Source organism: Amborella trichopoda, chromosome 10 (assembly GCF_054954075.1).
Source record: "Amborella trichopoda isolate Santa Cruz 75 chromosome 10, AtrichopodaSantaCruz75HAP2 v2.0, whole genome shotgun sequence".
NCBI lineage: Eukaryota > Viridiplantae > Streptophyta > Magnoliopsida > Amborellales > Amborellaceae > Amborella > Amborella trichopoda.
Window position 1 is genome coordinate 8,075,577 of NC_142345.1, and position 27,617 is coordinate 8,103,193.

Consider the following 27,617-nt stretch of genomic DNA (forward strand, 5'->3'; position numbering starts at 1 on the left):
ACAAAAGACTTCTAAAATGGGCTGGTACGGGCCTTATCGGGCCGAGCCAAAATATTCACAAGCTTATCGGGCCAGCTCGGGCCCGAAACCGGCTTGGAAGAGCACGGCCCGGCCTGGACCATTGGCAACCCTAAATATAGATATAGATAGATATAAAAAAACATAATAAATTTGCCAACTCAAACGACGTGCTCTTCGAAGTGAATCTCGTGGTACTGGCCTTGAATATGTTAGTGCTTCGTACAATGTTCAAAGAGCACTTTGGTAAGCTTAGAGGCGTTACGACCAGCATTTGGATATGCACCATGCATGGGCTTAAAATTATGGGAACTACACTTTCGATGAAACTTACCCCCAATTTAATTTTTTTTTTCACTTTTTTTCCCAAAACAAACTTTCTATGTATATACCTCTAAGGGAAAAAGTTGATGCAACTTACCCCCAATTTAATTTTTTCTCTCACTTTTTCTCCCAAAACAACCTTTTTATGTATATACCTCTAAGGGAAAAAGTTCATTTTTTAGATGGAAATGCCCTTCCTGCACACAAAAATCATTTTGGCTAGATTTGACGCTGACTTTTGGACCCTTGTAGCACATTGCCGGAGTGCACCATCACATTGCCAGAGTGCATAAGTGCCGGACCGCCCTAAGATAACTACCGGACTGAAACTGAGTATTGGCAGATTGTCCTTTATTTAGTGCCAGAGCCCTAGAATCCAATAACATCTACGGTTGGACCGCCCTTTCTCGAACTGCCCTTTATAACTGCTGGACTGCACTTTACACATTGTCGGAGCCCTAGCGTCGGATCGCACTTTACACAATACCGGAGCCCTACTCTCGGACCGCACTTACACAGTGTTGGAGCCCCTATTTTGGTGGTATAGATGAGAGAGAGGTGTGGGTAAGGTAAAAGTAAGGGAGGGTAGTTTAGGTATTTTTTGTTATTTTTTATTTGATTTGGGTATTTGTATAGAAAGTATATTTTGGGAAAAAAAGTGAGAGCAAAAGTTAGATTGGGGGTAAGTTGCATCGAAAATATAGTTTTGAGGTTTTTTTTATAATTTTCACTTAAATTAAAGTACAATTATTTCATGCAGGCTGGACCGCATTTCTACGATATGTGGTCAAGAGATACAAAGCATCCATCTTAAAGATGGATGCAAATAGATAGTCCATCTAAAAACAATTGTAACTATTAGTCTAAATGTTTTCTTAATATAATTATTATTTTTAGTTTTTAAAATTTATGTATTTATCATATTCATGATCTCCATGTTAAAGATTATATATTCTCTAAAAATTAGGAAAAATTATATTTAAAAAATATATTTATTACCAACCCGCATTTCTACAATATGAGGGCTGGCCGCATGCTAACCAGGTCCCAAATTAAATGCAAGCTGCTTTTTTATCTTCACTAAAAAGTGCATTGCATCCTTTTTCTCTCTCTTGCGAAATCAATTTACAGGGTTCATGTATCCAAATTATATCGATCAAACATAAATGCATGTTTTTATCTCTTCTAAATTAGGGTTTAAGCTCTACCCATCTAATTGAGGCCTCTCCACATGCTTTCTTCCAAGCTTTACATTGCCTCTTGCCGGCTCCCTGTAAGTGCCCAACCTCTTCACCGCAAACCAGCAAACTTGATCCATTGTGGAGAAAGGGTCCATAGCAAGAAATATTCTTGCAAATCAAGTAAGTATGTGTTTTGATATCTGTCATCATTGGACGGCTTCTTCGCTATAGTTGCAAATCTGATTGTGTATTTCTATAATGACATTATCTATAAAACATCTACCTTTTGGGTATCTAGGGATAGGGGTGGCAATGGGGCGAGTGGCCTGGCCCGGTCCGGTTGCCCCAGGCATATTTAGCTAGAGGGCCGGACCAGGCCATAAGGGCTGGGCCCGGCCAGGGCTGCAACAGGGCTGGATCGTTCAGCCTAGCTTGGCCCTATTTTTCTTTACTTTTACCTTGATTTTATTTTTCGTTTTACGTAGCTTGGACTGGCTCTGCCCTAATAGAGTTAAGGCCAGGCTTGGGCCAGGGCCTCTTTAGCCTGGTCATGGTCGGGCCGAGCCTTGGCCATCCCTATGGAAACTAGGGCTGGGCTGGCCCGTTCTAGGGATGCTTCAATTATTAGAAAACAAACTCCCTCTGTTTTCTTTCTATCTATTTTTTTTACATTTTCAGTACTTGGGCTGGTTTAGGAGGTATGAAGGTTGCAAGAAAAGGTCGTCATGTAATGCATGCGCGCACACAAACATAAAGACATCCACACACATATATTTATCATTGATGTATGTTAACATGCTACATGCTTATGAAACAACATACAGTCAAGGCCTAGATTTACTTTTTTTCTTATGAATTATCCCACATGAAATTCAGGGCATCCCAACATCATAATAAGGCACATTCAATAAAAATCAATACAATAATTTTACAATAAAATTGACTAAAATAACCTTGAAAGTTTCAGAGGTATATTGGTTAAATTTTTATTTCAATATTTTTTATTTTTCTTGGGGTGCCTTCTATTTGATGTACGGTTGCCCAAATTTCACAAAGAAATTATTTAAAATAAAAATTAAAAATAAAAGCAAATATGCATCTAGGGTGTTCAATGAGCTAGATTTAATATGGGCCGCTGGATGTATAAGATGAGGCACACGAGTATTTCATGCAACTATCTTAATTTCATGCAACTATATCATAATAAAATAATCATAGGCATATTAAAAAACTATATCAAGAGTACTTGTCTGACCTAATATTGAACCATATACTTCATTCACTATACACAATCTCAATAGAACAAAATTTAAAAATATGCAATAACATTTACTCCTTTTTTTAATCCCATGAATATAGGCTATCCATTTGATGTGATCATCAGATCTAAGCCGTAAACGGATTCCTTTTTTTTCCCTATATTTTGTAGACAACCTTTTAGTGATTAAATGAACAAGTCTAGAAAAGAAAAAAAATATTTTGATTTTGAGTTGTAAAGACCAAGATCTTAATGTCCACCAAATGGATGGCTTGGATTCACTATTAAGGAGTGACTCATTTCATATGTATGTATGTATTCCACCAAATGGATGGTTTGGGTTCACTATTAAGGAGCGACTCATTTTGATCTTTTTTAGGGTGTGTCTGTAAATATATATGTAGAGGAAAATATTCTCACGAGTGAAGTTGTGCAGTACTTCATTCATGACTCATCACCATCCAAAGTTCACAGGTATCTAATAATGTTTGAATTTTACTAAATTTTTTACATATAAGATTCATTTGAATTTGGGCCATGTATACACCTAACCAGCTCGCACGTAAATAAAACATGAAAAAATAATTATAAAAATAAAATGGAAAATATTCCTAAAATATTTATAGGGGTAAAATACTAAAAATAATTATGAGAAATTTATTTAAGTGCACATCACTAATGCACTCTCACCGATAAAATTTGAAGTTAATCAGATTTGTGAAAAATTATTAGATTTAAGTACTATCAGGCAATTGTGAATGTTTGATCCACTTTGGGTGGTGATGAGCTATGAGTAAGTACTATAAAACCTCACTCATGAATATTTTTAAGAGTGTACATACCTAGAATAGTTTCATGTCATTATGTCATTTTAATATAATGAAACCACACTTGTGGAAAACAATCTTTGTGGCATCTGTATGACCCTAAATTTTGCTAGCAAATTCTCTTCATCCCAATAATCAATAAAAAGAAAATTCAATCTGTGCCCTAGATATGGTCAAAGTGTGTCCCCTTCAATAGCGAATCTAAGCCATCCATGAAGAGAATTTTAAGATCTAGGCCTTCATGAAATCAAAATCAACTTTTCTTTTTAATAGTGTTAATCTAATGACAATAAAGCTATCTAAAATAACTAGAAATAAAAAAATATTTCTAAGGCCCCCTTCTAATAATCTAACTAAAATAGACGATGTATATTAAATCGGCTAAAAAATATTTGTTCGGATGTATTTTCAAATTTTGTCTTTTTGTGATTTTTTTTCCAAAATGGAAAGAGCGCATATTTAAAATTTTGGGTCAAACAAATGGCCCTAACATAGTTTTTGAAGATTGTTTCATTATATTGTTATAGAACAGTTACATAAAATCATTCTCCTATTTATATATATATATATATATATATATATATATATATATATATATATATATATATATATATATATATATATATGGGTGCAGTTTCCATACGAACACCTCCGTAAGTGTAGAGGTACGATGTCCTTCAAATTTTATCATGGTATATAATTTTGATGTAAAATATTATTAGGATTATCTCAAAATCTATTTTTATATCTAATTATAAAATTTTAAATTTCAAAAATGGTTAAAATCAAGTAGATCTATAAACATATGAAAATCTTGAAAATAGACGGTGTAGATAATATGTTGTAAAATGCACTATTTCTGAGACTTAAAATCTTTTTATTTTTCATAGTCATACATCTGGATGTCGAGATAATCAATCAAAGGGTTTTTCAACATTAAAACTATATTTTCCAATGGATTTTTGAGGGGCATCCGTAGTTCTACATTATAAGGTAGCATCTTTATGTAAACTTTTTCCTATATATATATATATATATATATATATATATATATATATATATATATATATATATATAGGCCGTGATTTCATGTAACAGTTGTATAGCAATATAATGCAACAATCTTCAAAAACCATGTTAGGCTCATTTGTTTGATCCAAAATTTGAAATTGTAATGAACAATCACAAAAAAGAAAAATTTGAAATCGGAACCTAGAGAGTATTTTTTAAGCCCAATTAACATAGCTTGTCCATTTTGATAAGATACTTAGATCTAGGCCTTAGAAGGATTTATTCTTTTCTAATTTTTTTTAGATAGTTTTATTAGCCTTAGATGAACAATTTTAAAAAAGAAAAAAAAGATTTTAAGTTTGTAAAAGCTAAGATCTTGAAATTCGCCAAATGAATGGCCTCGATTCATTGTTGGAGAGGACTCATTTTAACCATATTTAGAGTTCAAATTGAACTCTTTTTTTTTGGGGGATTGATTATCGAGATGAAGAGAGTATGTGTGCAAAATTTTGGGTCATACAAATACCACAAATCTAAATAATTTTACACACACACACTCTTTTCATCTTAATAATAAATCTAAATAAAATAAAATTCAACTTATACCCTAGATATAGTTAAAATGAGTTCCCTCTAACTATGAATCTAGACCATCCCTTGACAAATTTCAATATCTAGGCCTTTATTAATTCAAAATCAATTTTTTCCTTTTTAACACTGTTAATCTAGTGATAATAAAACTATCTAAAAAAATTCAAAAAAAGAGGATCCTTCTAAGATCTACATCTAAACATCGTACTAAAATGAACCGCCTATATTAATTAGGCTTAAAAAACATTTTCTAGGAGTTGTTTACATTCCTGTTTTACCGTATGAGTGCCTTTTGATCATCAACATTCACATGCAAATGAATATCAATGAGGAGACGAACTGGATATACTTGTTTTGATTTTCACAGAGAAAACACATTAATATTCATGGCTACTGCTCCTGGTGATAATTATATAAAATCAAGTGACTTAATTCTCCAACCAAAATGTAAAAAAGTCTCCAAAGAAAATGAAAAAGTCTCCAAAGAAAATGTGAAAAAGTTCAATTTATTAGCATTTACTTTTGATTAAATACTAATCCTGCACGCGTTTTCTGTTGTGTTTGGTGCCCTAGTTGGCAGAGGTCTAGGGTTTCAAGTTCTTAGAAGTTCATTACTGAAATCATGCCAAACTAACCTACCCCAACTATCGCCCTTCCCCAATTTCTTCTTTCTAGGTTTTACTGTTTGAGAAATTTATGTACGAATCCAAATATTTTTTGAAATTATACATTTGTCTACATTTTGGGATATTTTACAGTGAGGTTCATAATTTTTTAGTTCTTTTATTTACTCTCATTTTATTTTATTCAAATGTTCAACTTTCGACATGATTTTCTACATGATTTTCTTTTATATTTTATATTTTATATTTTTGAAATGGGTGGTTCGGAGATATGAATTCCAAACTGCCCTAATTAGAAGTTGGTACCAGTGTTTAAAAAAACGCCAAGTCGAACCGGACTCGCCCGGTTCGACTCGGGAATCGCCATGGACGGATCGAATCGGCGAGAAAACGGGAATCGTCCGGTTCTAGAGAGAACCCAAACGATTCTGTACAGTGACTCGCCGATTCACTGTATGGAATCGGCGAGTCCGTACAGTGAATCGGCGAGTCCCGTACGGTTTTTTTTTTTTTGTTGCGTGTGTGTGTGTGTAATCCATGATAGATTTTTTTGTAATACTTGATCGATTTTTTTGTAATCCATGATCGAATTGTTTTTTGTTTTTTTTTGTAATCCATGATCAAAGTTTTTGTTTTTTTTTTTTTTTGTAACCCATGATCGAATTTTTTGTAATCCATGATCGAATTTTTTGTAATCCATGATCGAATTTTTTGTTTTTTTTTTTTTTTTGTAACCCATGATAGAATTTTTTGTAATCCATGATCGAATGTTTTGTAATACATGATCGAAATGTTTGTTTTTTTCTTGTAATCCATGATCGAAGTGTTTGTTTTTTTTTTTGTAATCCATGATCGAATTTTTTGTTTTTTGTTTTTTTTGTAACCCATGATAGAGTTTTTTGTAATCCATGATTGAATTTTTTGTAATCCATGATCGAATTGTTTTTTTCTTTTTTTGTAATCCACGATTGAATTTTTTGTTTTTTTTTGTTTGTTTTTTTTGTTTGTTTTTTTTTGTAATCCATGATCGAATTTTATGTAATCCATGATCGAATTTTATGTAATCCATGAACGAATTTTTTGTAATCCATGATTTAACTTTTTAAAAATTTGTGATTTTTTTTTTTTAATCCATGATCGAATTTTTTTTTGTAATCCATGATAGAATTTTTTGAAAATTTGTGATTTTTTGTTTTTAATCCATGATCGAATTTTTTTTTGTAATCCATGATAGAATTTTTTTAAAATTTGTGATTTTCTTTTTTTAATCCATGATCGATTTTTTTGAAAATTTGTTTTTTTTTTTTTTTAATCCATATTATTCAAAGAGAAAATGAGAGAGATGATGATTCTGAGGCCACCCTATCCCAGCCATATTATTCACATATCGAGTCCCAACAGCAACAGTGTAGGGATGAGCACGACAGTGCAGGTGAGCATGAAGGATGGACAATCTTCGGGGATTTTAGATTGGGAACACAATAAAACACTAACACTCAAGGATTTGGGAATAGTCAGACGCCTGCTAATATCGATGATTCGTTTTTAGATCGAATCAATGAATTGTTAAACGAATTCAATCAATGGCACCAGCGTGACCAAGAAGAACAATAACGTCGTCTATCATTTTATTTTTAGATCATATGTTACTAATTTTATACTTTATTGTAGTCTATGTATGTTGATATACTTATTCCATGATAATTCTATGTTTATCCTTTTGTGTGATGTAAATTAAATGCTGAATGGCGGTTCACGCAGGGAAAGAACATATCAATATTCGCATATTCATTCAAAAACATGAAAATTCTTAATGGAGTACCTTCATTTCTTATTGAATTCCTAAAAAATAATATTTATAATGAATTTTAATAATTTTTTCGGATTTTTTTTAAGCTTTATTTTGACCGATTCACCCGATTCCCGATCCGGATCGCCGATTCGCCGATCCGGATAGGTTTCTTAGAAGCCCGATCCTGGTCACCGATCCGTTTTTTAAACCATTGGTTGGTACAATAGTTGAACTTCCTATTGGAACAATAATTACTCGGACCAAACCAACAATCCGACTGGCAAAATTGAAAAATTGGTAACCTGACCTTGTTTGGTCTGACAAGAGCACTAAGCCGGTATTTCTGGGGAACATGTCGAAACTGGTAGTTGACCGATTGAACCGGTTTGACAACCAATTTTGTCAGTTCTCTTGAATGAACAGACCCAATCTTTGCCCCCACCTTCCTTGTTATTTTTTGGCCTGATTTTTTCTATTTTTTTCATCTTTTTTATTTGGATTGCACATTATATTTTATTTTCAAAATCTTTAATCCAAAAGAGCTCAAGATTTTGGCAAAAAATCATTACCCTAAAGAGTTAAAGGTTTTTCTTACCTACCATTTTAACATGCATTCTTCATTTTTTTGTTGCATTTTTCTTTTTTGTTTAAATATTTCTTTCCCACTCTTTAGAGCCATTTGTTTTCTCTCTCATTAACGGGGACAAAATCGCACCTTGTTCTTCTTTAGTGATGCATTTCAGCTTTATAAATAATGACTCATAGTTTTATAAATACCCTTTCAAACTTTCAAGAGTATTTTGGTCATTTTATTTTATCGAAAATTTTTTATATATATTTTTCGTTAGTGCGAGTTTAATAGAGGAATGTACGTCCAAAATTTGGTGTCAAAATAGTTTATAGAAAAAATAAATAAAAATAAAATTGAGTAGAGACGAGACATTGTGATTGGGGCAATCTTAACCCACCATTCAGAAGACGAGACATTGTGATTGGGGCAATCTTAACCCTCCATTCAGAATGGACGATTGGATAAGGGGGATGACAGAACTTCTATGCTGTAGGGGAAGCATAGAAAGCTTGGCCAAATATTTATACAGTTGCATATATGATATTTATATATCTACAATATATGTTCGCATATTTACTTACACGTATGCATATTCCACAGATATTTTACACATACAATTGCTTATGTAGATGCATGTGTGCATCCATTTATGTACGTCTCCACTATGGATATATTTTTAGGAAAATTGTTTCATGCAAGTTGGACTGCATTTCTACTCATGCGGTCCAGAAAGTGTAAAGCATCCATCTTAAAGATGGATGCAAGTAGGTGTTCCATCTAAAAAGAATGGAAATGAATGATCCAAATGTTTTCTTACTAGAATTACTATTTTTAATTTTTAAGATTTATTTATTTATTCATATTCATTATCTCCATGTTAGAGATTACATGTCCTTTAAAATAAAGTCTTAAGATCTATCTCAAAAATAAATTTATTAAGAGGCCCGCATTTCTATATGAGTGTTTCGCCGAATAGAAACCGGGTCCTATATTTGTTTATATGTATATTTGCATGAGTATATGGACATGTGTATATGCACATGCGTGTCAAAAACTCCAAATTGATAATGGGGACCATTCATTTAAATTGTGAAATGTACCAAAATTTGGATTTTTCCTTGCCCAAACATGGATCATCGAGTGTATCATTCAAGAAAGAAATCCATTCAAACAATCTACATGGACCACAACCCCCTAAAAACTCCACAAACACAATCTCTCTCTCTCTCTCTCTCTCTCTCTCTCTCTCTCTTTGAATATGCATTTTTTTGGCATCTACAATAAGGGTTGGATCAAATCCCCTAGTTTTCTAAGCCATAACCAAGACAACTGTTGAATGAATTTGCTTCCTTCTTTAGGGTCATCTATATAACCAAGTGTGCCATTTCTGAGGGGTTACATTCTCTCTCTTTGAGCTTATACTTTCACTCTCTTAGCTTTGGAGAGAGAAAAATTGATCAAACATTGGGGAATTTTCAGGGCGAAATGTCGATGGGGTTGTTCGCTTTGGTTGTTTTCATCGCAATTCTTGGGCTTGGTGGTGGTGCTTCAGCATGCTCTGATGGAACTTGCAAGGTTTGTGGCATGGTTGAAATTTCTAGCCTTGGGTGTCAAATTTTCCCATGCGGTTGTGGCTTGGAAATTTCTCATATTTTGTTGGCTTTCCAATTTCTCAAGCATTTGCATCCAAATTTTGGTCCAAAGTCTACCTTGCTTTGATGCAGTGTTCAATTGCATGAACCGGCGTCTGAACCTGGCCATGGGCCGAGTCCAAGTAACCTGGAAAAATATGAAAAGTATATTTAAAGTACAATTAAACAAAATACATGCATATGAGGTTAAAAAGGAAGTGAAAAAATATATTTTAAAAAATCAATTTGTGCCCAAAGGTATGTTAGAAATAATTCAAAAAACCTATAAGGATGTAAGAATAAGTATTTATGGGCAAAATACTTCCCAATGTTTTCTAAAACAATAAAAAAATTAAAAACCAATTAAAAAAAATTTCTTTTTTTTTAGGATTTTTTATAATTTTTTTGAAATTATTTTTAAGTTATGGTGGTAAAGCTGGTTGACCACCCTAACCGACCAAAACCAGCCATAGGTAGTGGCCAGTTCTAAATAACCCGGCTGGTTCCTGTTCAACCTGACTGTGTTGTGGAACACTGCTTTGAAAAGACATTCTTTTTTATTCAAGTTGTTATTATTATTATTATTATTATTATTATTATTATTATTATTATTATTATTATTATTATTATTATTATTATTTTCTTTTATTTTATTTTTTTTCAAATTTTTTGTTGAGATTTTGGCATTAAACAGAGATTGGAAGACTAAAAGCAAAGGAGTTTGGATAAGTTTGCTTGTTTTTTTGTCATATTTGTTGCCAAATTGCAAAGTTTTACTCCCTTTCACACTCATTGATATCTTTGTCTCCCTTTTAATAACTCTCTCTCTCTCTCTCTCTCTCTCATGCACACAAATTGATTAAAATCTTTATCTTCCTTTTGATCTCCCTCTCTCTCATTAATTGACATTTTTTGTTTTCCTTGTAATTTTAACAGCTTCTTGATAACTGTAGCACCGACAGTGACTGTGAAGCGGGACTGTATTGTGGGTCGTGCGTGGTGGGATTTAAAGGGTCCAGATGCATCCGCTTAACAACTTCTAACCCCTTCTCTCTTGTGGTAATTTTGATCCCATTTGCGCTTTATTCAAAAAAATAAACGTTCTCCATTATTTTTATTTTTATTTAATATCATTTTCTTGTGTTAGTCATGGTTGTTGTAGGTTTGGTTAACTTTTTTCACCACCTTCAAACAAGGATGTCCCCCACTTGAATTTAATGGCCCTTTAATATGTCATCAAAGTAAGCTCTTTGGGAAAAAAAAATAAAAAAAAATAAAAAGGAGTTTGCATGAAAAAGAAATATATGATAGAGCGTTTTACTTTGAAAAAATATACAAAGAGACCATTTATTTTTAGCTAATCGCAATCACTCTTGTCTTTTAAATTTCAAATTGGGTGGTTTTGAGCATGTCATTTACGAGATTCAAAGAATCAAAGTTCAAACAAAAAAACAATTTATGAAACTTTGCCATTGACCCCAAAAGATCCAATTTTACATTTAATTTTGGCCTCCTTATAAGAAAGATAAATGGTCTCATATTATATAGTCTTTTTTACTTTTTATACCAAAAAAATCACAACCAAATTGTCGAGGATGTGTCATTGACTATGTTCAAACTTCATATGATGCGGTAGATTCCTTGAGAAAAATCCTGTCAAGGAATATTATGGAACCAAAAGTAAGAGAATGTAAACTATTCACCATGGCGACCTAATTTCTAGAGAGAGAAAACCAGAAAGAAAATCATGTGCCTTCTTTTTCCACTATTTTTTTTTTTGACAAATACTCGTACTCTTTATTAAAGTGCTAAAAGGGGATTACAGCATGAGAAATAGTAGAAGAGGAGAGGTTAACACCACCCTTGCCCAGAGAATCAGCAACGCCATTTGCTTCTCGATACATATGGTAGAAGAAAACCGTCAAGTTGGTTATCGCATCCAAAATCTGCAACCATAAAGAACGCAGTTCCCATGAAACCCTCTGTTCCTTCTTATACCATTTGATAGAATTTAAAGAAACCCCTTCAATGACACAAATAGTACCCACATTGCTACGAATGAAAATTTTCATACCCCTTAACAAAGCAGTAAGTTCCGCGCAATTAGCCGTGGTTACACCGATTGGTCCAGCATATGAAAAAATTACATTTCCATAGCAATCTCAAACAATACCACCAATACTTGTTGGTCCCAGGTTCCCTAGAGAACTGCCATCAAAGTTTAGCTTAAAATTGCCTATGGCTAGGGCATGCTACAAACCTTTAGGCCTACTAGAGCACAAACCCATAGCAAAAAGATTGGGCAGATTTATCATAACATCCACCTTAAAAATACCCCAGCCATCCTTTACCACCGAAAGAGAAGACCAACTAGAGAGCTTAATTAAATGAATAAGTTTATCAACCGGTACAGCCTCAAAAGTCCTTTTGTTTCTCTCCTTCCTTACTTCCTAAAGTATCATTCCTCTTGCTATCTTCCAAATCATACTACCAATCTTCGAAAGAGAGGGAATACCAAATTGCGATATAATATCGATAACATTCTGGGGAAGTGTTAACACAAATCCTACTTCACCAATTAACCAATGCCAAATCCTCAAGGTATAGGGGCAATGAATCAAAAGATGGTCAACTGACTCGCCATTCGATTTTCAAAGCAAGCAAATATTAGGTAAAACCTTTCCCCTTTTTTGCAAATTATCAATAGTTAATATCTTATTATGCGAAGCTAACCATATGAAGACTTGGACTTTATGTGGTATTGGTCACTTCCAAATTTGCACAACCCTGAAAGATAACCATCTCCAATGATCATGGAAAAAATGTTATAGCAGGATTTAACTGAGAACATACCATCCCTTTCAATTTCCCAAACCAATATATCTTTTGCCCCTTGGGAAATATAGACTTTATCCAACAATTCCAATAACGCACACCACTGAGACAATAAAACATTGTTCATTCGTCTATGCATAAGGGGTATATCCCACGAAAACAACTGTCATCTTCTCTCGAAGACATCACAAACTTTATGATTATGATTAGATACTACCCTAAAAAGATTAAGGAAAACAGACTTCAGATGATACTCTCTAAGCCACATATTATGCCAGAACAAAATTTGATCACTCCCACTCACATTCCATCTAAAATAGCCCGTAATCTTACTCCTGCAATTAGAAATCGCCCGCCACATATAAGACACATCCTTACGATTACCAACTCCAATCTACATATTAAACCTCTCCATCACATAATTTGTCCAAAGAACTCGATACCAAAGATGATCCTTCAAATTGAAACTACACTACCACCATTTGCATAATAAAGCCTGGTTAAATATCCTAATATTTCGAATTCCCAAACCACCTTCATGCTTGGGAGTACAAACTCTGTCCCACTTTAATAAATGAAATTTCCTACACTCTCCACTCGAACCCCACAAGAAATCTTTCATCATCTTCTCAATTCTTTTTGCCACCGAAGCTGAAATATGAATGATCGACATCTGATACACATGCAATTTGCCAGACAGGACCTTAACAATGTAACCCTTCTCCTCAGAGATAAATATTTATACTTGTACAAATTAAGCTGGATTTGTATTCTCTCAATCACCCTATCCCAAATTGCAATAGAGAATTTTGAATATGAAGTAGGAAGTCCCAAATAGGTAATAGGAAAAGAATCCACTTTACAGCCCAACACATTAGCCAAGTCACACACCAAAGCCTCGTTACAATTAATTCCCACTAATGAGGACTTATGAAAATTAACTTTAAAAATGTCACTTCACATATCTCCAAAAATCTCACCATATTCCTTACTTGTATAGTCTCAGCATCAATAAAAATTAAAGTATCATCAACATATTGTAATTTGAAAAACCCTCAAAAGCCCCCAAATTCTCCACCCTACTAAGCATCAGACTAAAACATTCAACATAAATTGTGAATAAGAAATAAGAAAGGGGGCCACCTTGACGTAAGCCTCTCAAAGCAGTAAAAAATGCAATCGGACTGCCTTTGAATACTACTGAGAAGTGTGCAGAAGATAAACATCACAAAATCCTTCTCCTCCAAAGGGCTATAAAACCCATATTTTTCATAATTTCTAGTAGTACACCCCACTCCATCCTGTCATAAGCTTTTTCCATATCAAGTTTAAGCAAAATGCCAGCCCTTTTACTCAAGATTGGCGAATGAATGCATTTTTGAGCTACCAGCACACTATCAGTAATTTGGCAGTCCTGTATAAAGGCATATTATGTAGATGAAATAATGAGAGAGAGGACTTCCTTGAGATGTTCCATCAAGATCTTAGCTATAATCTTGTAGACACTTGTGAGCAAACTAATAGGTCTAATATCATAAGGCTCATTGATCATTGAATTTTTAGGTATCAATGCCAAGAAAGTGGAATTGATGCCCTTAAAAATTTGACCTCTGATCATAAATTCTCTAACTACCTCCAACAAATCATCTTTGGTTAGATTCCAAAATCTTTGGAAAAAAACCAAAAGAAAGCCATCCGAGCCCGGCGCCTTATCGCTAGGCAAAGCAAAAATAGCATGTTGCAGTTCTTGAACAGTGATTTCTCGCTCTAAAAAGCGGCATAGCTCTTCATTCAACATTTTAAAAGGAGCATTCGGAAAACTTGGTGTCATCACCACCTCTTTAGCAAAGACTTTCTTAAAATGATTAATGACACCCACTTCCATGACAACATTATCCTCAGAATCTAACCTATGGATATTCAGTCCCGAAATATCATTATGTCTTCTTCTGACACTAGCAATGGCATAGAAAAACTTAGTATTGAGGTCACCTTCTTTTAATCACTTATTCTTAGATCTTTGTTTCCAATAGATTTCCTCATATCTCATCAAATCTTTCAACTCCATTTTCACCCCACGTTCCACCACCAGCTACTTAGTTAAATGAGAGAGAGGACTTCCTTGAGATGTTCCATCAAGATCTTAGCTATAATCTTGTAGACACTTGTGAGCAAACTAATAGGTCTAATATCATAGTGCTCATTGATCATTGAATTTTTAGGTATCAATGCCAAGAAAGTGGAATTGATGCCCTTAAAAATTTGACCTCTGGTTATGAATTCTCTAACTACCTCCAACAAATCATCTTTGGTTAGATTCCAAAATCTTTGGAAAAAAACCAAAAGAAAGCCATCCGAGCCCGGCGCCTTATCGCTAGGCAAAGCAAAAATAGCATGTTGCAGTTCTTGAGCAGTGATTTCTCGCTCTAAAAAGCGGCACAGCTCTTCATTCAACATTTTAAAAGGAGCATTCGGAAAACTTGGTGTCATCACTACCTCTTTAGCAAAGACTTTCTTAAAATGATTAATGACACCCACTTCCATGACAGCATTATCCTCAGAATCTAACCCATGGATATTCAGTCCCGAAATATCATTCTGTCTTCTTCTGACACTAGCAAGGGCATAGAAAAACTTAGTATTGAGGCCACCTTCTTTTAACCATTTATTCTTAGATCTCTGTTTCCAATAGATTTCCTCATATCTCATCAAATCTTCTAACTCCATTTTCACCCCACGTTCCACCACCAGCTACTTAGTTAAAACTCCGCTTGTCTGAGCATTAAGATCCAACACTTCAATATCAGCTAAGACCCCATCAATCTTACCCTTGAGATCGAATTTATTTTCCTTTTTCCAGGCAATCAATTTGTGTTTGACACTTATCAATTTTTTGTGTAATTGAAAATCCAAAGAACCCACCCCCACAGAATTTGACCAAGTTCTTTTAATTATCTCAACCACTTTTAAATTTTCTAGCTAGCTAACATCAAATCTGAAAGGTTTCGACCCTCCTCTGAGAGACCTCGTATTTAGAAAAATGGGGAGGTGATCAGATGACAACTTCGCCAAGGCTTTAACTGATACCAACGAAAATGCCTCCATCTACTCCGGAGCCAATAAAAACCTGTCTAATTTAGACATCGCCAAAAAAACAATACTATTATTGGACCAAGTAAACTTAGATCCAATAATAAGATGATTTATAATAGCATTGCTCTCGATGAAAGAATTAAAATTTCACATATAAGTGTTAATTGGGTATCCTGCGAGGGACTCATTCGGCCACCTAATAAAATTAAAATCCCCCCTATCACCACAGGATAATGAAATGTATGGATAAACTCATTCATCTTAAAAATAAAAGCAGACAAAGTAGAAGAAGTAAGCCCATACACATTCATATAACCTCAAGAAAACCCAAAGTAGGGCCATTGAAACCCAAAAGTAAGCAATTGTTTTTTACAACAGTCTCAAAATTTTTGACCACCAGTGGGTCCCACAATACCCAAATACCACCAGAACTACCTACTGCATCAATCCCACAAAAATAGACTCCACCTGAGCCCCAGACTTCCCTAGCCCTAGAGAGAGTAGGACTTGGAAGTTTGGTCTCTTGTAACACCAAAATCACAGGTTTGTATTTCGAAACCAAAAACAAAACATCCATTTTTCTTCTACTGTCCCCTAACCCCCTAACATTCCAAGACAAAATATTCATAAAATTAAGGAGAAGAGAAAGAAGAGGAACCTGGTCCAGAAGGACCGCCCCCTAAAAACATATCTTCCAGCATCCTCTCATCATTGGCCTCATCATTATCAGCATCAAAGGAAGAAGATGAATTCAGATTCACCACCACAGGGCCGCGAAACACAATTACAGCATTCGCCACCAAATAGCTACCTTTCGAGACCCCACGCGCCTCCAATCTAGCCGATGACCGCACCCCTCTTTGTAAAACCTTCTTAGACTTGCCAGAAGCCGCCCCTTTACCCTTCATAGTCGGCGTCGCCTCCAGTCCACAATCTATCTTCTCTACAGGAACCATCGGCGAGTCTATCTTGTTCTCCACCACTTTCTTTGCTTCAAGGCGTTTCTTAATCTCCGCCAAAACCACTGCAAGGGGCACATCTCCCATCCCATATCTATCGCCACCTTTGCCACCAAAGCAACTTCATCATCATACTCAATGAGGGAATCAAAAACCTGGCTAGTTGGAAAATAAACACCTAAAGGTTGGGCCGCCGGAGATACGACTACAACCAACTCATTGTGGCCCATAACCTCCTCCTGGAGAAGAGCATTGTCAATAAAAGGCCCCTCTTGAATATCAATAGCAACACTAGGGGCCGAAAACTCCACCGGATTATTTTCGGTAAGAAGCTGAGGTTCATCAGGGTCTACCACCAATATGGCTAGAGGTTCAATCAAAAGAGAGTCAAAACGGGAGCGGCTCTTCTTCGTTTGGCCCTTTGCTGTCGCCAAGCGGAAGAGTAAAGGATGCATCTTTGAGTTACGGAAGAGAAGTAGTAGCAAACCACACCAAGCTTTGCCCACTTTATTCCTATGCACCAAGAGAAGCACCAGTGAGAAAATAGGCGAAGACCCCTTGAACCTTCCACTATCTACATCTGAAACCCTAGCCATCGGTTTGACGTGGTTTAAGGAAGGAAAGGAGATTGCCACCACTTGTACTGCGCAGCCTTCCCCAAAACCTCCTTTAACTATGCTGCAGATTTCTAAATCACTAGCAGATTTCTTCGGAAAACCAAGCGTCGTCACAGATTTCTTTCGCACGCCATCACAAGAAGAGAGATGTTGTGGACCCGCAAGACCATTGGGAGGATTCAACCCAAACAATGTTCCCGTAAGACATCATCCATAATCCAATCTTTCGAAATTGTAGGAACAGTATCCAGAAAGACCGCCTTCTGTTTGGTCAACCCACTAGTAACTCCCTTTTCGAAATCCTGCCGTTTACTGATGAATTTTGAAAGTCCCGTAGATGAAACAGGAAACCTACGCACCATAATCCATCATTTTAAAATTCAAAATACCTGGAATTACGGCGGTAGCTTCTGTTAGACTTCAAATTTTTGGCAATAACAAAACTGGTCGACGACTTCCTCTTCTCCGGCTTATTCTGCAGAACATCCTTAAAGCTAACACCAGTAACCTTGACAATCTCGGGAGCACAAATAGATTTCTCAGAAGCACAAGAAATCAAAATCTCAAAACAATCATTAGCAATAATAAAAAAAAACTTTCTCCGAGAGAGGGGCACATTTTGCTTTCATAATCTTAACTCGGACAACTTTGCAACCTTGACTAAAAAGGGAGTCCTAGATTAGGTCGCAGAAAGACCCAAAACCACCCACAATCCTTTTGATAATAGCCAAATTCCAGGCATAGAGAGGGATTCCGCAAAGATCAATCCATGGTGATTCTTTCTATAGAAAGAAGCCATGATCTGAGGGTTTCCATAGGTCTAAGGATAGCAAGCTTCCTCGGATTCTACAAAAGCAGTTTTGGAGAGCTCTACGGAACTCGTCCTTGGATCGAAGTTTAAACACCATTTTGTTGAACCCAATAACCTTAACATCAGGAGCTATGAAAGGTTCCAACCCCTCTTAGCCCATCAACAAACCAAAGAAACCAGAAATGGGGGGTGAAAAAGATCTAAACACAAATAACTCCGACTTGATATCTAGCTTCTCAATACACACAGAAGGACACAAAAAATCACCTGAACCTGTATCAACAGAAGAACCCACAACCATCATTACCTCCACTAAGACTCTTCATCAAGCACCCCAGCTCAAGCTCTTAGCTTGAGGGTTCCATGGATTCCTTCATTCCTTTAACTAAGATGCTCCTTACCAAGCATTATGGGACATGACTAGGGCCGGGTCAGTCAGACTGGTTTGATTTAAAATAGGTCTAGGTTTGGACCTGGACTTTTCTGTCTTTTCCCACTATTACGGATACAGAAATAATGGAAACATTGGCTTCAATTGTCAACTATGTATATCCTATCGGAAATAGGATCAACTATGGATTCGAGCCATAGCACATGGTTTCATAAAATCTATACGATTTTCTTGATTTAAATTGAGTAGGTTTTACATGAAGAAAATTATGTTCAACATGTTCTAATCGATACTAGTAGGAGAAGAACCGGATCGATATTGTTAAAAAGAAGAACAGAGGAAGCAGAACCAATTCAAGATGATACGAATCAAGCCATTCTTCTTGTGCTAAAGATCTTAACATTTCTGGAGGAGCTGGAGCTGTGCCTGACAAAAATAACTTCCTAAGATTGATTGCAGACCGTTTAAATTTTGGATAGCTAGATCTAATTGTTTAGATACTCAAAATTTCTTTATTGTCCTTTAAAATATCATTGTATAATTGCAAATAATTACTAAAAGTTTATATCAAGAAAATTCTCCTAAGATTTTGCCTCATAAAATAAATTTACAATGTAGTCTCAAGAGAGCACACTAATTTTTAGATTATTCTTCTTTTGAGAGAAAGAGAGAGCTATCTAAAACATACACTAGATTACTACACAAATTTTTTTGTGAGAGTACATAATAAGAGAGAGAGATATATAACATATGGGAAATGTTTCTATACTTGCCCTATAGCATAGAAGATCTATGCTTTCTCTACCATCCAGCCATTCAATTTTGATCAAGAGAATCACTCACCGTTTGATCTTAGATCAAATGTCTCAAAGTATTTTATTTTTAATTTTTTAATACAAATTGCATGAATATGAAATTTGGTACGTGCCATATGGTCATTAGGGCGCACCTATAAATAATATTAAAAATAGTTTTTCGATAAAATATAATTACCAAAATACCCCTTAAAATTTTTTGGGGTATTTTGGTCATTTTATTTTATTGAAAATATTTTTTTTATATTTTTCGTTCATGCGAGTTTAATAGATGATTGGATGTCCAAAATTTGGTGTCAAAATAGTATATAGAAAAAAATTAAAAATAAAATAGTGTAGAAACGTGACATTGTGATTGAGGCTATCTTAACTCTCCATTCTGAATGGACAGTTGGATAAGGGGAAGTATATAAGTTTTATGCTCTAGAGAAGCATAGAAAACTTTCCCATAACATATATATTAGATTTTTTTAATTAATTTGCATTGTGAAACTAAACATGAATTAATTTTTTGGAGCTATATAACCTATATATTAGATTTGTTTAATTAATTTGCATTATAAAACTAAACAAGAATTAATTTTTTGGGAGTACAGAATAATTCGTTGCCCTACAATAAATATGGATTCCTCACAACGCATAACTCGTATGCCATCGATGGGGAGCCTTCTCACACCGGGGTCCCTCGCATCACCTTCACTAACCAAGAGGACACTATCACTCAACAACTAAATGTAAATCTCTTACACTCTTCATTTCTATAATAACTCCTTTTTTTTTTACATGAAAAGTATAACGTAATGAAGTCACAATCACTCTTGTCTATTATATCTCAAATCGTGTCGTTGTGAATATATCATTGACTATACTCAAAGTTTAGAAAAAAACCTCTCGAACTTTATGATATGCCCCAAGCCATCGCCCTTTGACATTGTGGCCTCCTTGCAATAAAAATAAGGGATTTTATACTATGAAACTATTTATATTTGTTACAAGGAGGTCACAATCCCTTATTTTTATTACAAGGAGGTCATAATTGTCACTAGCCATTATATGTCGAAGCTGAACGGCTTGGGGTGTGTCACAAAGTTCGAAGATTTTTTTTTTTTTTTAAACTTTGAGTCTAGTCAATGGCACGCTTGCAACGATCCGATTTTAAATTTGGTGGACAAGGTAATTAAGACCTCTTTGAATGAAAAGTAAATAATCTCTTGCATACTTTTCCTAATGATATATATGGTATACAATCCTTTGTTTCTCCCCATTTTGAATGGAAAATTTTTTGATATCTAATTTGGGTTCAAATTTGTTGACATAGAATGGTGCTCGAGCGTTGATGCTTGACACGTACGATTTTGAAGGGGATGTGTGGCTGTGTCACTCTCGTGGGGGCCAATGCTTTGATGTCACTGCATTTGTGAGTATAAAGAATACTTTTTTTTTGTGCAGTCCAAGTGTAAGGTTTTGGGTAGTATACTTTCATATGAAATATTTTCTCGGCGCGGTTGTATAAGGTGCCAATCTTAGTATGAGGCACCTCAAGATCTCGTTAAAAGATGCATTTTTGGTGTCGGAAACCATTATGATGGCCTTAAAATATATTTTCAATCTTAATTATAAAATTTATAACTTTAAAATAAGAAGAATTGCTTTATGTGGGCTGGACCGCATTTCTACAATATATTGTTTCGAGGTATAAAGCATCCATGTTAAAGATGGATGCAAATAGGTGGTCCATCTAAAAACAATTGTAACTAACAATCCAAATGTTTTTTTAATGTAATTATTATTTCCAGTTTTCAAGTATTAATTTTTTCGTATTCATAATCTCCATGTTAAAAATTATATATTCTCTAAAACTTACGATCAAATTATATTTAATAAATATATTTATTGCCAAGCCTGCATTTCTACAATATGCGGGTTGGCCGTATGCTAACCACGTCCTTAAAATAATATAAGTCCAACAAATCTATCAACACTGAACAAATTTTAAAAATGGATGGTCTAGATGCTGTGTGATAAGATGTACTATTTTTAAGACTTGAAATTGTCGTTTTTCAATATCAATACATCTCGAGGTTGAGATGACTAATTGTGCAGATTTCTGACATCAAAACAACTTTTTCAAGTAGAATTTGAGGAGCACCTAACTTCTAAAGTACAATTTGACACCTTAATTGTTTTGTTTGCCATGTAGCATACTTGGTCAAGTTAATAATCTTTCCCCCAACATTAGTTGTTTTTTATTTTTTTGGCTGTTGGATAGTTATTTGATTGCTAGTAATCCTAAGGAAAAACCCTATGCATGGTTATCTTTAGGACCTCAGAACTTGAGGATATAACCTCTTCAATCTAGTTGACAAATTTCAACAAAAAAAGAAAAAGAAAAACAGAATCAGTCACATTCTATGTTCGAAAAAATAATATCCCAAGATTGAATAGAGACAGTCCAGATTCTGGATAGTTAGATCTATGCGGTTTAAAACCCCAAAGCCAATTTTCCCTTTTGAATATTGGTGATTGTAAATTAGATCTCAAAGTTTCATGTTAAAATAAAAATAAAATTATCCTAAGAGCTCTTTGCCCCAGGGGAGTAAGTATATAATCATAATGTGATTATATGTTCATTATTTTTAACAAAATCTAATCTTTTTATGCATTTTCTAAGGGACCTGCAAATGATACAATGCAAGAAATTGAGGCATTTTTGGCCGCAAACCCATCAGAAATCGTCACCTTGATATTGGAAGATTACGTAAATGCGCCGAACGGCTTAACAAAAGTCTTCAATGAGTCCGGATTGTCCAAGTACTGGTTCCCACTCTCCAAGATGCCAAAAAACGGCGAGGATTGGCCTCTCGTTAGCGACATGGTGGCCGCTAACGAGCGCCTCCTGGTGTTCACGTCCAAGGCCTCAAAGGAGCAGACCGAAGGGATAGCGTACCAATGGAACTACATGGTCGAGAACCAGTGTAAGCATCTATCTGATATTCTTTAGTTCTAGAAGGGTGATTTCGTCATTTTTTGTTACAATTTCTATGGGTTAAAGGGAATTGAGCCTCGGTTGGCTGCAATCAAGGTTTTAAAAGATTATCGTTTTCGTCCGCATTCATCCGATCTGGATTGGGTATCATCGGAGGCATTTCGGATCTGTGAAAATATTGGTATCCGGCTGTGTTATTATAAAGAGTTACGTGTCATGACATCATGGATCGGACATATCACCGGTTCTCAAATGAAAATCGGATATGGTTTAAACACCTATTTTTTTTTGGGAAGTCATGGATTGGGTATCGTCGGAGGCATTTTGGATCTTTGAAAATATTGGTATTTGGCTGTGTCACTCTAGAGAGCTGAATGACATGACGTCATGAATCAAACATATCATTAATTCTCAAGTGAAAACTGAATATGTCACCGGTTTAAACACTTTTTCTTTTTGGGAAGCGGCATAAATATGAATTTTTTAAAAATATTTTAGCAAGTCACATAAATATGGAACAATGAAAAATGGACACGTCACCCGTTTAGCAATATGAATATTTTAAATTTTTTTGGGAAGTCGCATAAATATGAATTGTTTAAAAAAAAATTCTTCCCTTTTGTATTCCAATTGTCTTGTTAGCCACCCATCAAAAAAACATGCAACCTTGCTTCTCCGTCACAGACTCGTAGGAGATTGAATTCGTTTTGTAAGGCTCTTCCCGCAATTTTTCGATATGGGACAATATTATTTGTCTCTTCTTTCAAATAAGACAGCCATGCATATAAGGCTATTGAATAAGACGCTCTTTTCATATAAGGCTATTCAATAAGACGCTCTATTGTCTCTTATATTATAAGCTATTGAATAAGACACTCTTTTTTTTTGCAGCGGTTGTGTGTCTTTTCGAGAGGATTTTTATTATTATTATAATTTTGATATCTTTGATTTTCATTTCTTAAGATATTTTTTAAAATTTTCTTAATATCATAACATTAAAATTTATAAGAAGTTTTATTTTTATTTTTAGTCATATGATATAGAAGTATTTTTTTAATAATTTATTAAAATATTCTAATTAATAATTATACATTGATAATCAAATATTTTATTTTATTTATTAATGTATTTACATTATAAATTATTTAATATATATATTTTTTATAGTTGTAGATAATATTTTTTAAATTAGATGATATTATAAAACATTTTAGATTTGTTCTCACATAATTATAAAATATAAATTAGCAATTTCAATTTTAGTACGTAAAATTATAGTTAGTTAAGTTTTGAAAGTTTCGAATGAGTAAAGCGAATTAATAAATGTTTGATACGTTGATGTGATATTAATTTTATTTATATAATAAATTTTGTTTTAATCTTCTAATATGGAAGTGTTTTTTATTTATTTTTAAATAATTTTGATGCATTATTATATTTATATATTATAATTAATAAATATACATACATAAATAATGTCTTAGTATTCACCTATTTTTATAAAGTAATGAAAATACATAATGCACCACTCCGGATTTATTTTAAAATCTAAAAGAACACTTTTTTTAGATATTTATAGTGATTTTTTGAAAAACATTTGGGACAAAACTTGTCGATTCAGCCGATTTTGTGATCCGAGACATCGATCCAATGATCCGACACGGTTCTTGCGGTGGACAATCCGGGTTGCCGAGGGTAATTTGGTCATGGAATGTTTATTATGATTCCGACTATGGAAAGTTTCCTCCTAGTCCAGAAGGTCACTTCCAAATTTATGGTGGGACACACCCAAACTATTATATTTCACATTAGATAGTCATAAGTAATTATGACCTCGATGTTCCAATGATAAATGGTCCCCTTATATTCAATCTCAAAATAAAATTGAGCTTTTCTTCCCATTTGAATTAAGAAATCAAAGGGCGCTCTGTGTATTGTCATGGTCTCATTCCTAATTAATAAGTTCATTTCACGAACACCGAGTTGGTTTTTAGAAATTTGTCAAAATAACTGTTGATAGATGTATCAGTTGACATTTGACATTTATTTAGTACTAAATCTTCGTAATCATGTTTTTTGATGGGTATTTTAAAGTTAAATAAAATGATATGTACAAAATGCTAAATAGTTCATCACTCATGAGTATTTTCATAAATTTCCCTTTGTTTCAAACAACTTCTTTATTTGGAAAAGAGCATGTAAAGCTTACTCCTACGACAACACTTCGTACATCTTAAAAACTTTCTTCAGGATTTTGTGGATTTAAAGAATTTAAAATCTATACTTAAATTACAAGATAGTATTTTTGAGATACAAGGGCATTGAATTTTGAATTTCTAAACAGTTAAAAATTGATCAAAATCGGGTCGTTTATGTTCACTTTTTTGGTATTATTTTTTCCAGACACATATATAAGGCATTGTTATTATTTTTTTTAATATTCCTTGAAAATTCAAAACTTAGTCTATTTTCTTTCTTTGATTATGTGAGTTCCTTTGCCTTCCTAAAAAATTTAAAATTTTCCTAGATAAGTTGAATCATTTCATCTATTTTCATTCTTTTCATGTGTAGTAGAACTTGAAATTTCTGTTTTTGTTTTCATTTCAATATTTCTCAATGATCACTTTGTCACAGATGGTGATGGTGGGATGAAACAAGGCCAGTGCACAAATCGCGGTGAATCGGCTCCTCTCAACGATCGAACTAAATCTTTGGTTTTAGTGAATTATTTCGGATCAATTCCAAATAAATGGTTGAGTTGCCAGTACAACTCTGATGATCTCCTCAACATGCTGCGCACTTGTTATACTGCAGCAGATAGCAGATGGGCGAATTTTGCAGCAGTAGATTACTACAAGGTTTGTTTTATATTTGAGCATAGATTTGATTCATAATACAAAGAGCCTCATGCTATGGACATTTTGATTATAATTTCAATATAGTAAATAGTTTCTTTTGCTTGTAATTTTACTTTATATTTGTTGCTATCTAATATACAGAGAAGTGAAGGTGGTGGGGCGTTTCAAGCAGTTGACACACTGAACGGGAAGCTACTATGTGGATGCGATGATATTCACGCTTGTATTGTAAGAAATTGCTTCATGTCCCTTTTATCAGGGCTGGCTAGAATGGCCCTAACCCCAAAAGGACTGGCCTTGGCCTGGCCCTAGCCCTATTCGGCCCAGGCTAGAGAGATTAAACAAATAAACGAGATAAACTAGAGAAAAGAGGGCCGAATCGGTCCAGCCTTGTCGTGGCCTAGGCCCTAGCCTTGAGCCATGGTAGCCTGGCCCATGCCCTAGCTTTTTAGGGTGGGGACAGACCACCCTGCCCATTGTTACTCCTATCTCTAGGGGTGGCAACGGGTTGGGTCCAATCCAGGTCTGGGTTGACTCAAACCTAGACCTGGACCCGGACCTAGACCCAACTTGACTAAGCTTTTTATGGACTTGGACGCGACTTGGACCTAAGTCAGGCCCAAGTCATTCGGACCCAAACCCGAGTCTAAAAATTTAAAAAAATTGGAGTTACATTTCATTTTTAAGTACTAGTAAAAATATGGGTGTGGTTTGCATAAGGTTGCAACCTTAAACAATCCAATTAAAACGCACCTCTATATTTTATCATAAATATAATTTTAATATAAAAAATTCTTAGTCTCGATAATCTATTTTCATCTTTAATTATAAAATTCTGAACCCTAAAAATGGTTCAAATCAAATATAAATAAACACATGAAAATCTTCAAAATAGGTGGTCCAGACAGTGTGTTGCAAGATATACTATTTCGTGGACTCAAAATCTTTTTTTCATTTCATATTCATACATCTCGATGTCCAGATGATCAATTAGAGGGTTTTCTAACATCCTTTTTATGATGGATTTTTGAGTTGCACCAAATTCTACATTTTAAGGTTGCATCTTTATGTAAACTTTTTCCTTTAAATATTTCAAACAAATATGAAAAAACAAGATAGTTGAAAGTTTTTAAAATTCATACTTCTTGAGGAAATTCACCAAAATTTTCTTTGAGAAAAATGGAGTTTTGGGTGGGCACACAAGTCTACATGTGCATGTGTTTGTGTGATAAAATAGCATTGCACACCTCCATAGTCAATTTAGTCATTTCTAATAATGTTTATTTGATGGAAAATTGTTTCATGGCGGCTGGACCACATTTCTACATATGCGGTCCACAAAGTGTAAAAGATGGATGCAAGTAGGTGTTCTATCTAAATACAATAGAAACTAATTGTCCAACTATTTTCTTACTAGAATTATTATTTTTAGTTTTGAAAATTTATTTATTTTTTCATATTCATGATCTCCATGTTAGAGATTACAAGCCCTTAAAAGTTAACTCTTACAATCCATCTCAAAAATAGATTTATCAAGAGGCCCGCATTTGTACATATTCAGGCTTGGCCGTATAGAAACCGGGTCCTTATATAATTAGGATGTTTTAAGGCAATCCCATAAAATATCTAAAATAATGTCACCAATAATATCATTCTTATATTGGTAAGTATACTTGAAAAGATTTGAATGAAATACAAACACAATGGTATAAGAAGCAAACATATATAAATACAACACTATGGTGTTAAAGAGAAGGGTGAGGTTCGTACAAAGGTTGCCCCTTATACTGTAAAAGTAAGGTGCACCTATAAGATTTACTTAGAAATGTCGTTTCAGTGTAAAAACCTTATGCTGGCTTCAAAATCTCTTTTTAACCTTAGTTATAACATTTAAAATTTCAACAATAGTACAGATCGAGCAGATTAAGAAACACTTGAAAATCTTGAAAATAGACAGTCCAAATAATTTGTTACAAGATGCAGTATTTTTTGAACTTGAAATTCTTTTTTTTCTTCATGTCTATTCATCTCAAGGTCGAGATAATCAATTGGAGGCTTCTACTATGCCAGAACACTCTCCACTGTAGGAATTTTTAGGAGCACCTTACTTCAACAATATAAGTTGCAATAAACTATTTCCTTGAGAGAAAATGCTAAATAGCTGGTATATTACATTTGATTTATGTGTTGTTTTTGCAGCCTGGATCTACTTCTGGAGCATGCAGTCCATGAGAGAGAGAGAGAGAGAGAGAGAGAGAGAGAGAGAGAGAGAGCATGCTTCTGTATTTTAAGCCTCATTAAGAAGAGAAATGAAGGAAAGGAGAGACGAGAAAGAACCCTAACATATTCTTTCTTATATTTTTGTGTGTGTTCATTTTTATGGAAGTGTTTCAATCAAGAGCAATTGAATTTGTATTTTGAGGCA

The 27,617-nt window shown here is 34.3% G+C and overlaps 1 protein-coding gene across 1 annotated transcript; it reads left to right on the forward strand.

The window, feature by feature from the left end:
* Window positions 1-1,514: 1,514 nt before the first annotated feature.
* On the forward strand, window positions 1,515-27,617 carry LOC18446220 (PLC-like phosphodiesterases superfamily protein). The gene is made up of 9 exons (XM_011629513.3): window positions 1,515-1,703; window positions 9,676-9,771; window positions 10,764-10,886; window positions 19,945-20,082; window positions 20,667-20,765; window positions 22,020-22,323; window positions 24,969-25,192; window positions 25,334-25,420; window positions 27,392-27,617. Exons 2-9 carry the CDS (start codon window positions 9,682-9,684, stop codon window positions 27,422-27,424), a joined length of 1,098 nt encoding a protein of 365 aa, XP_011627815.3. The 5' UTR covers window positions 1,515-1,703; window positions 9,676-9,681; the 3' UTR covers window positions 27,425-27,617.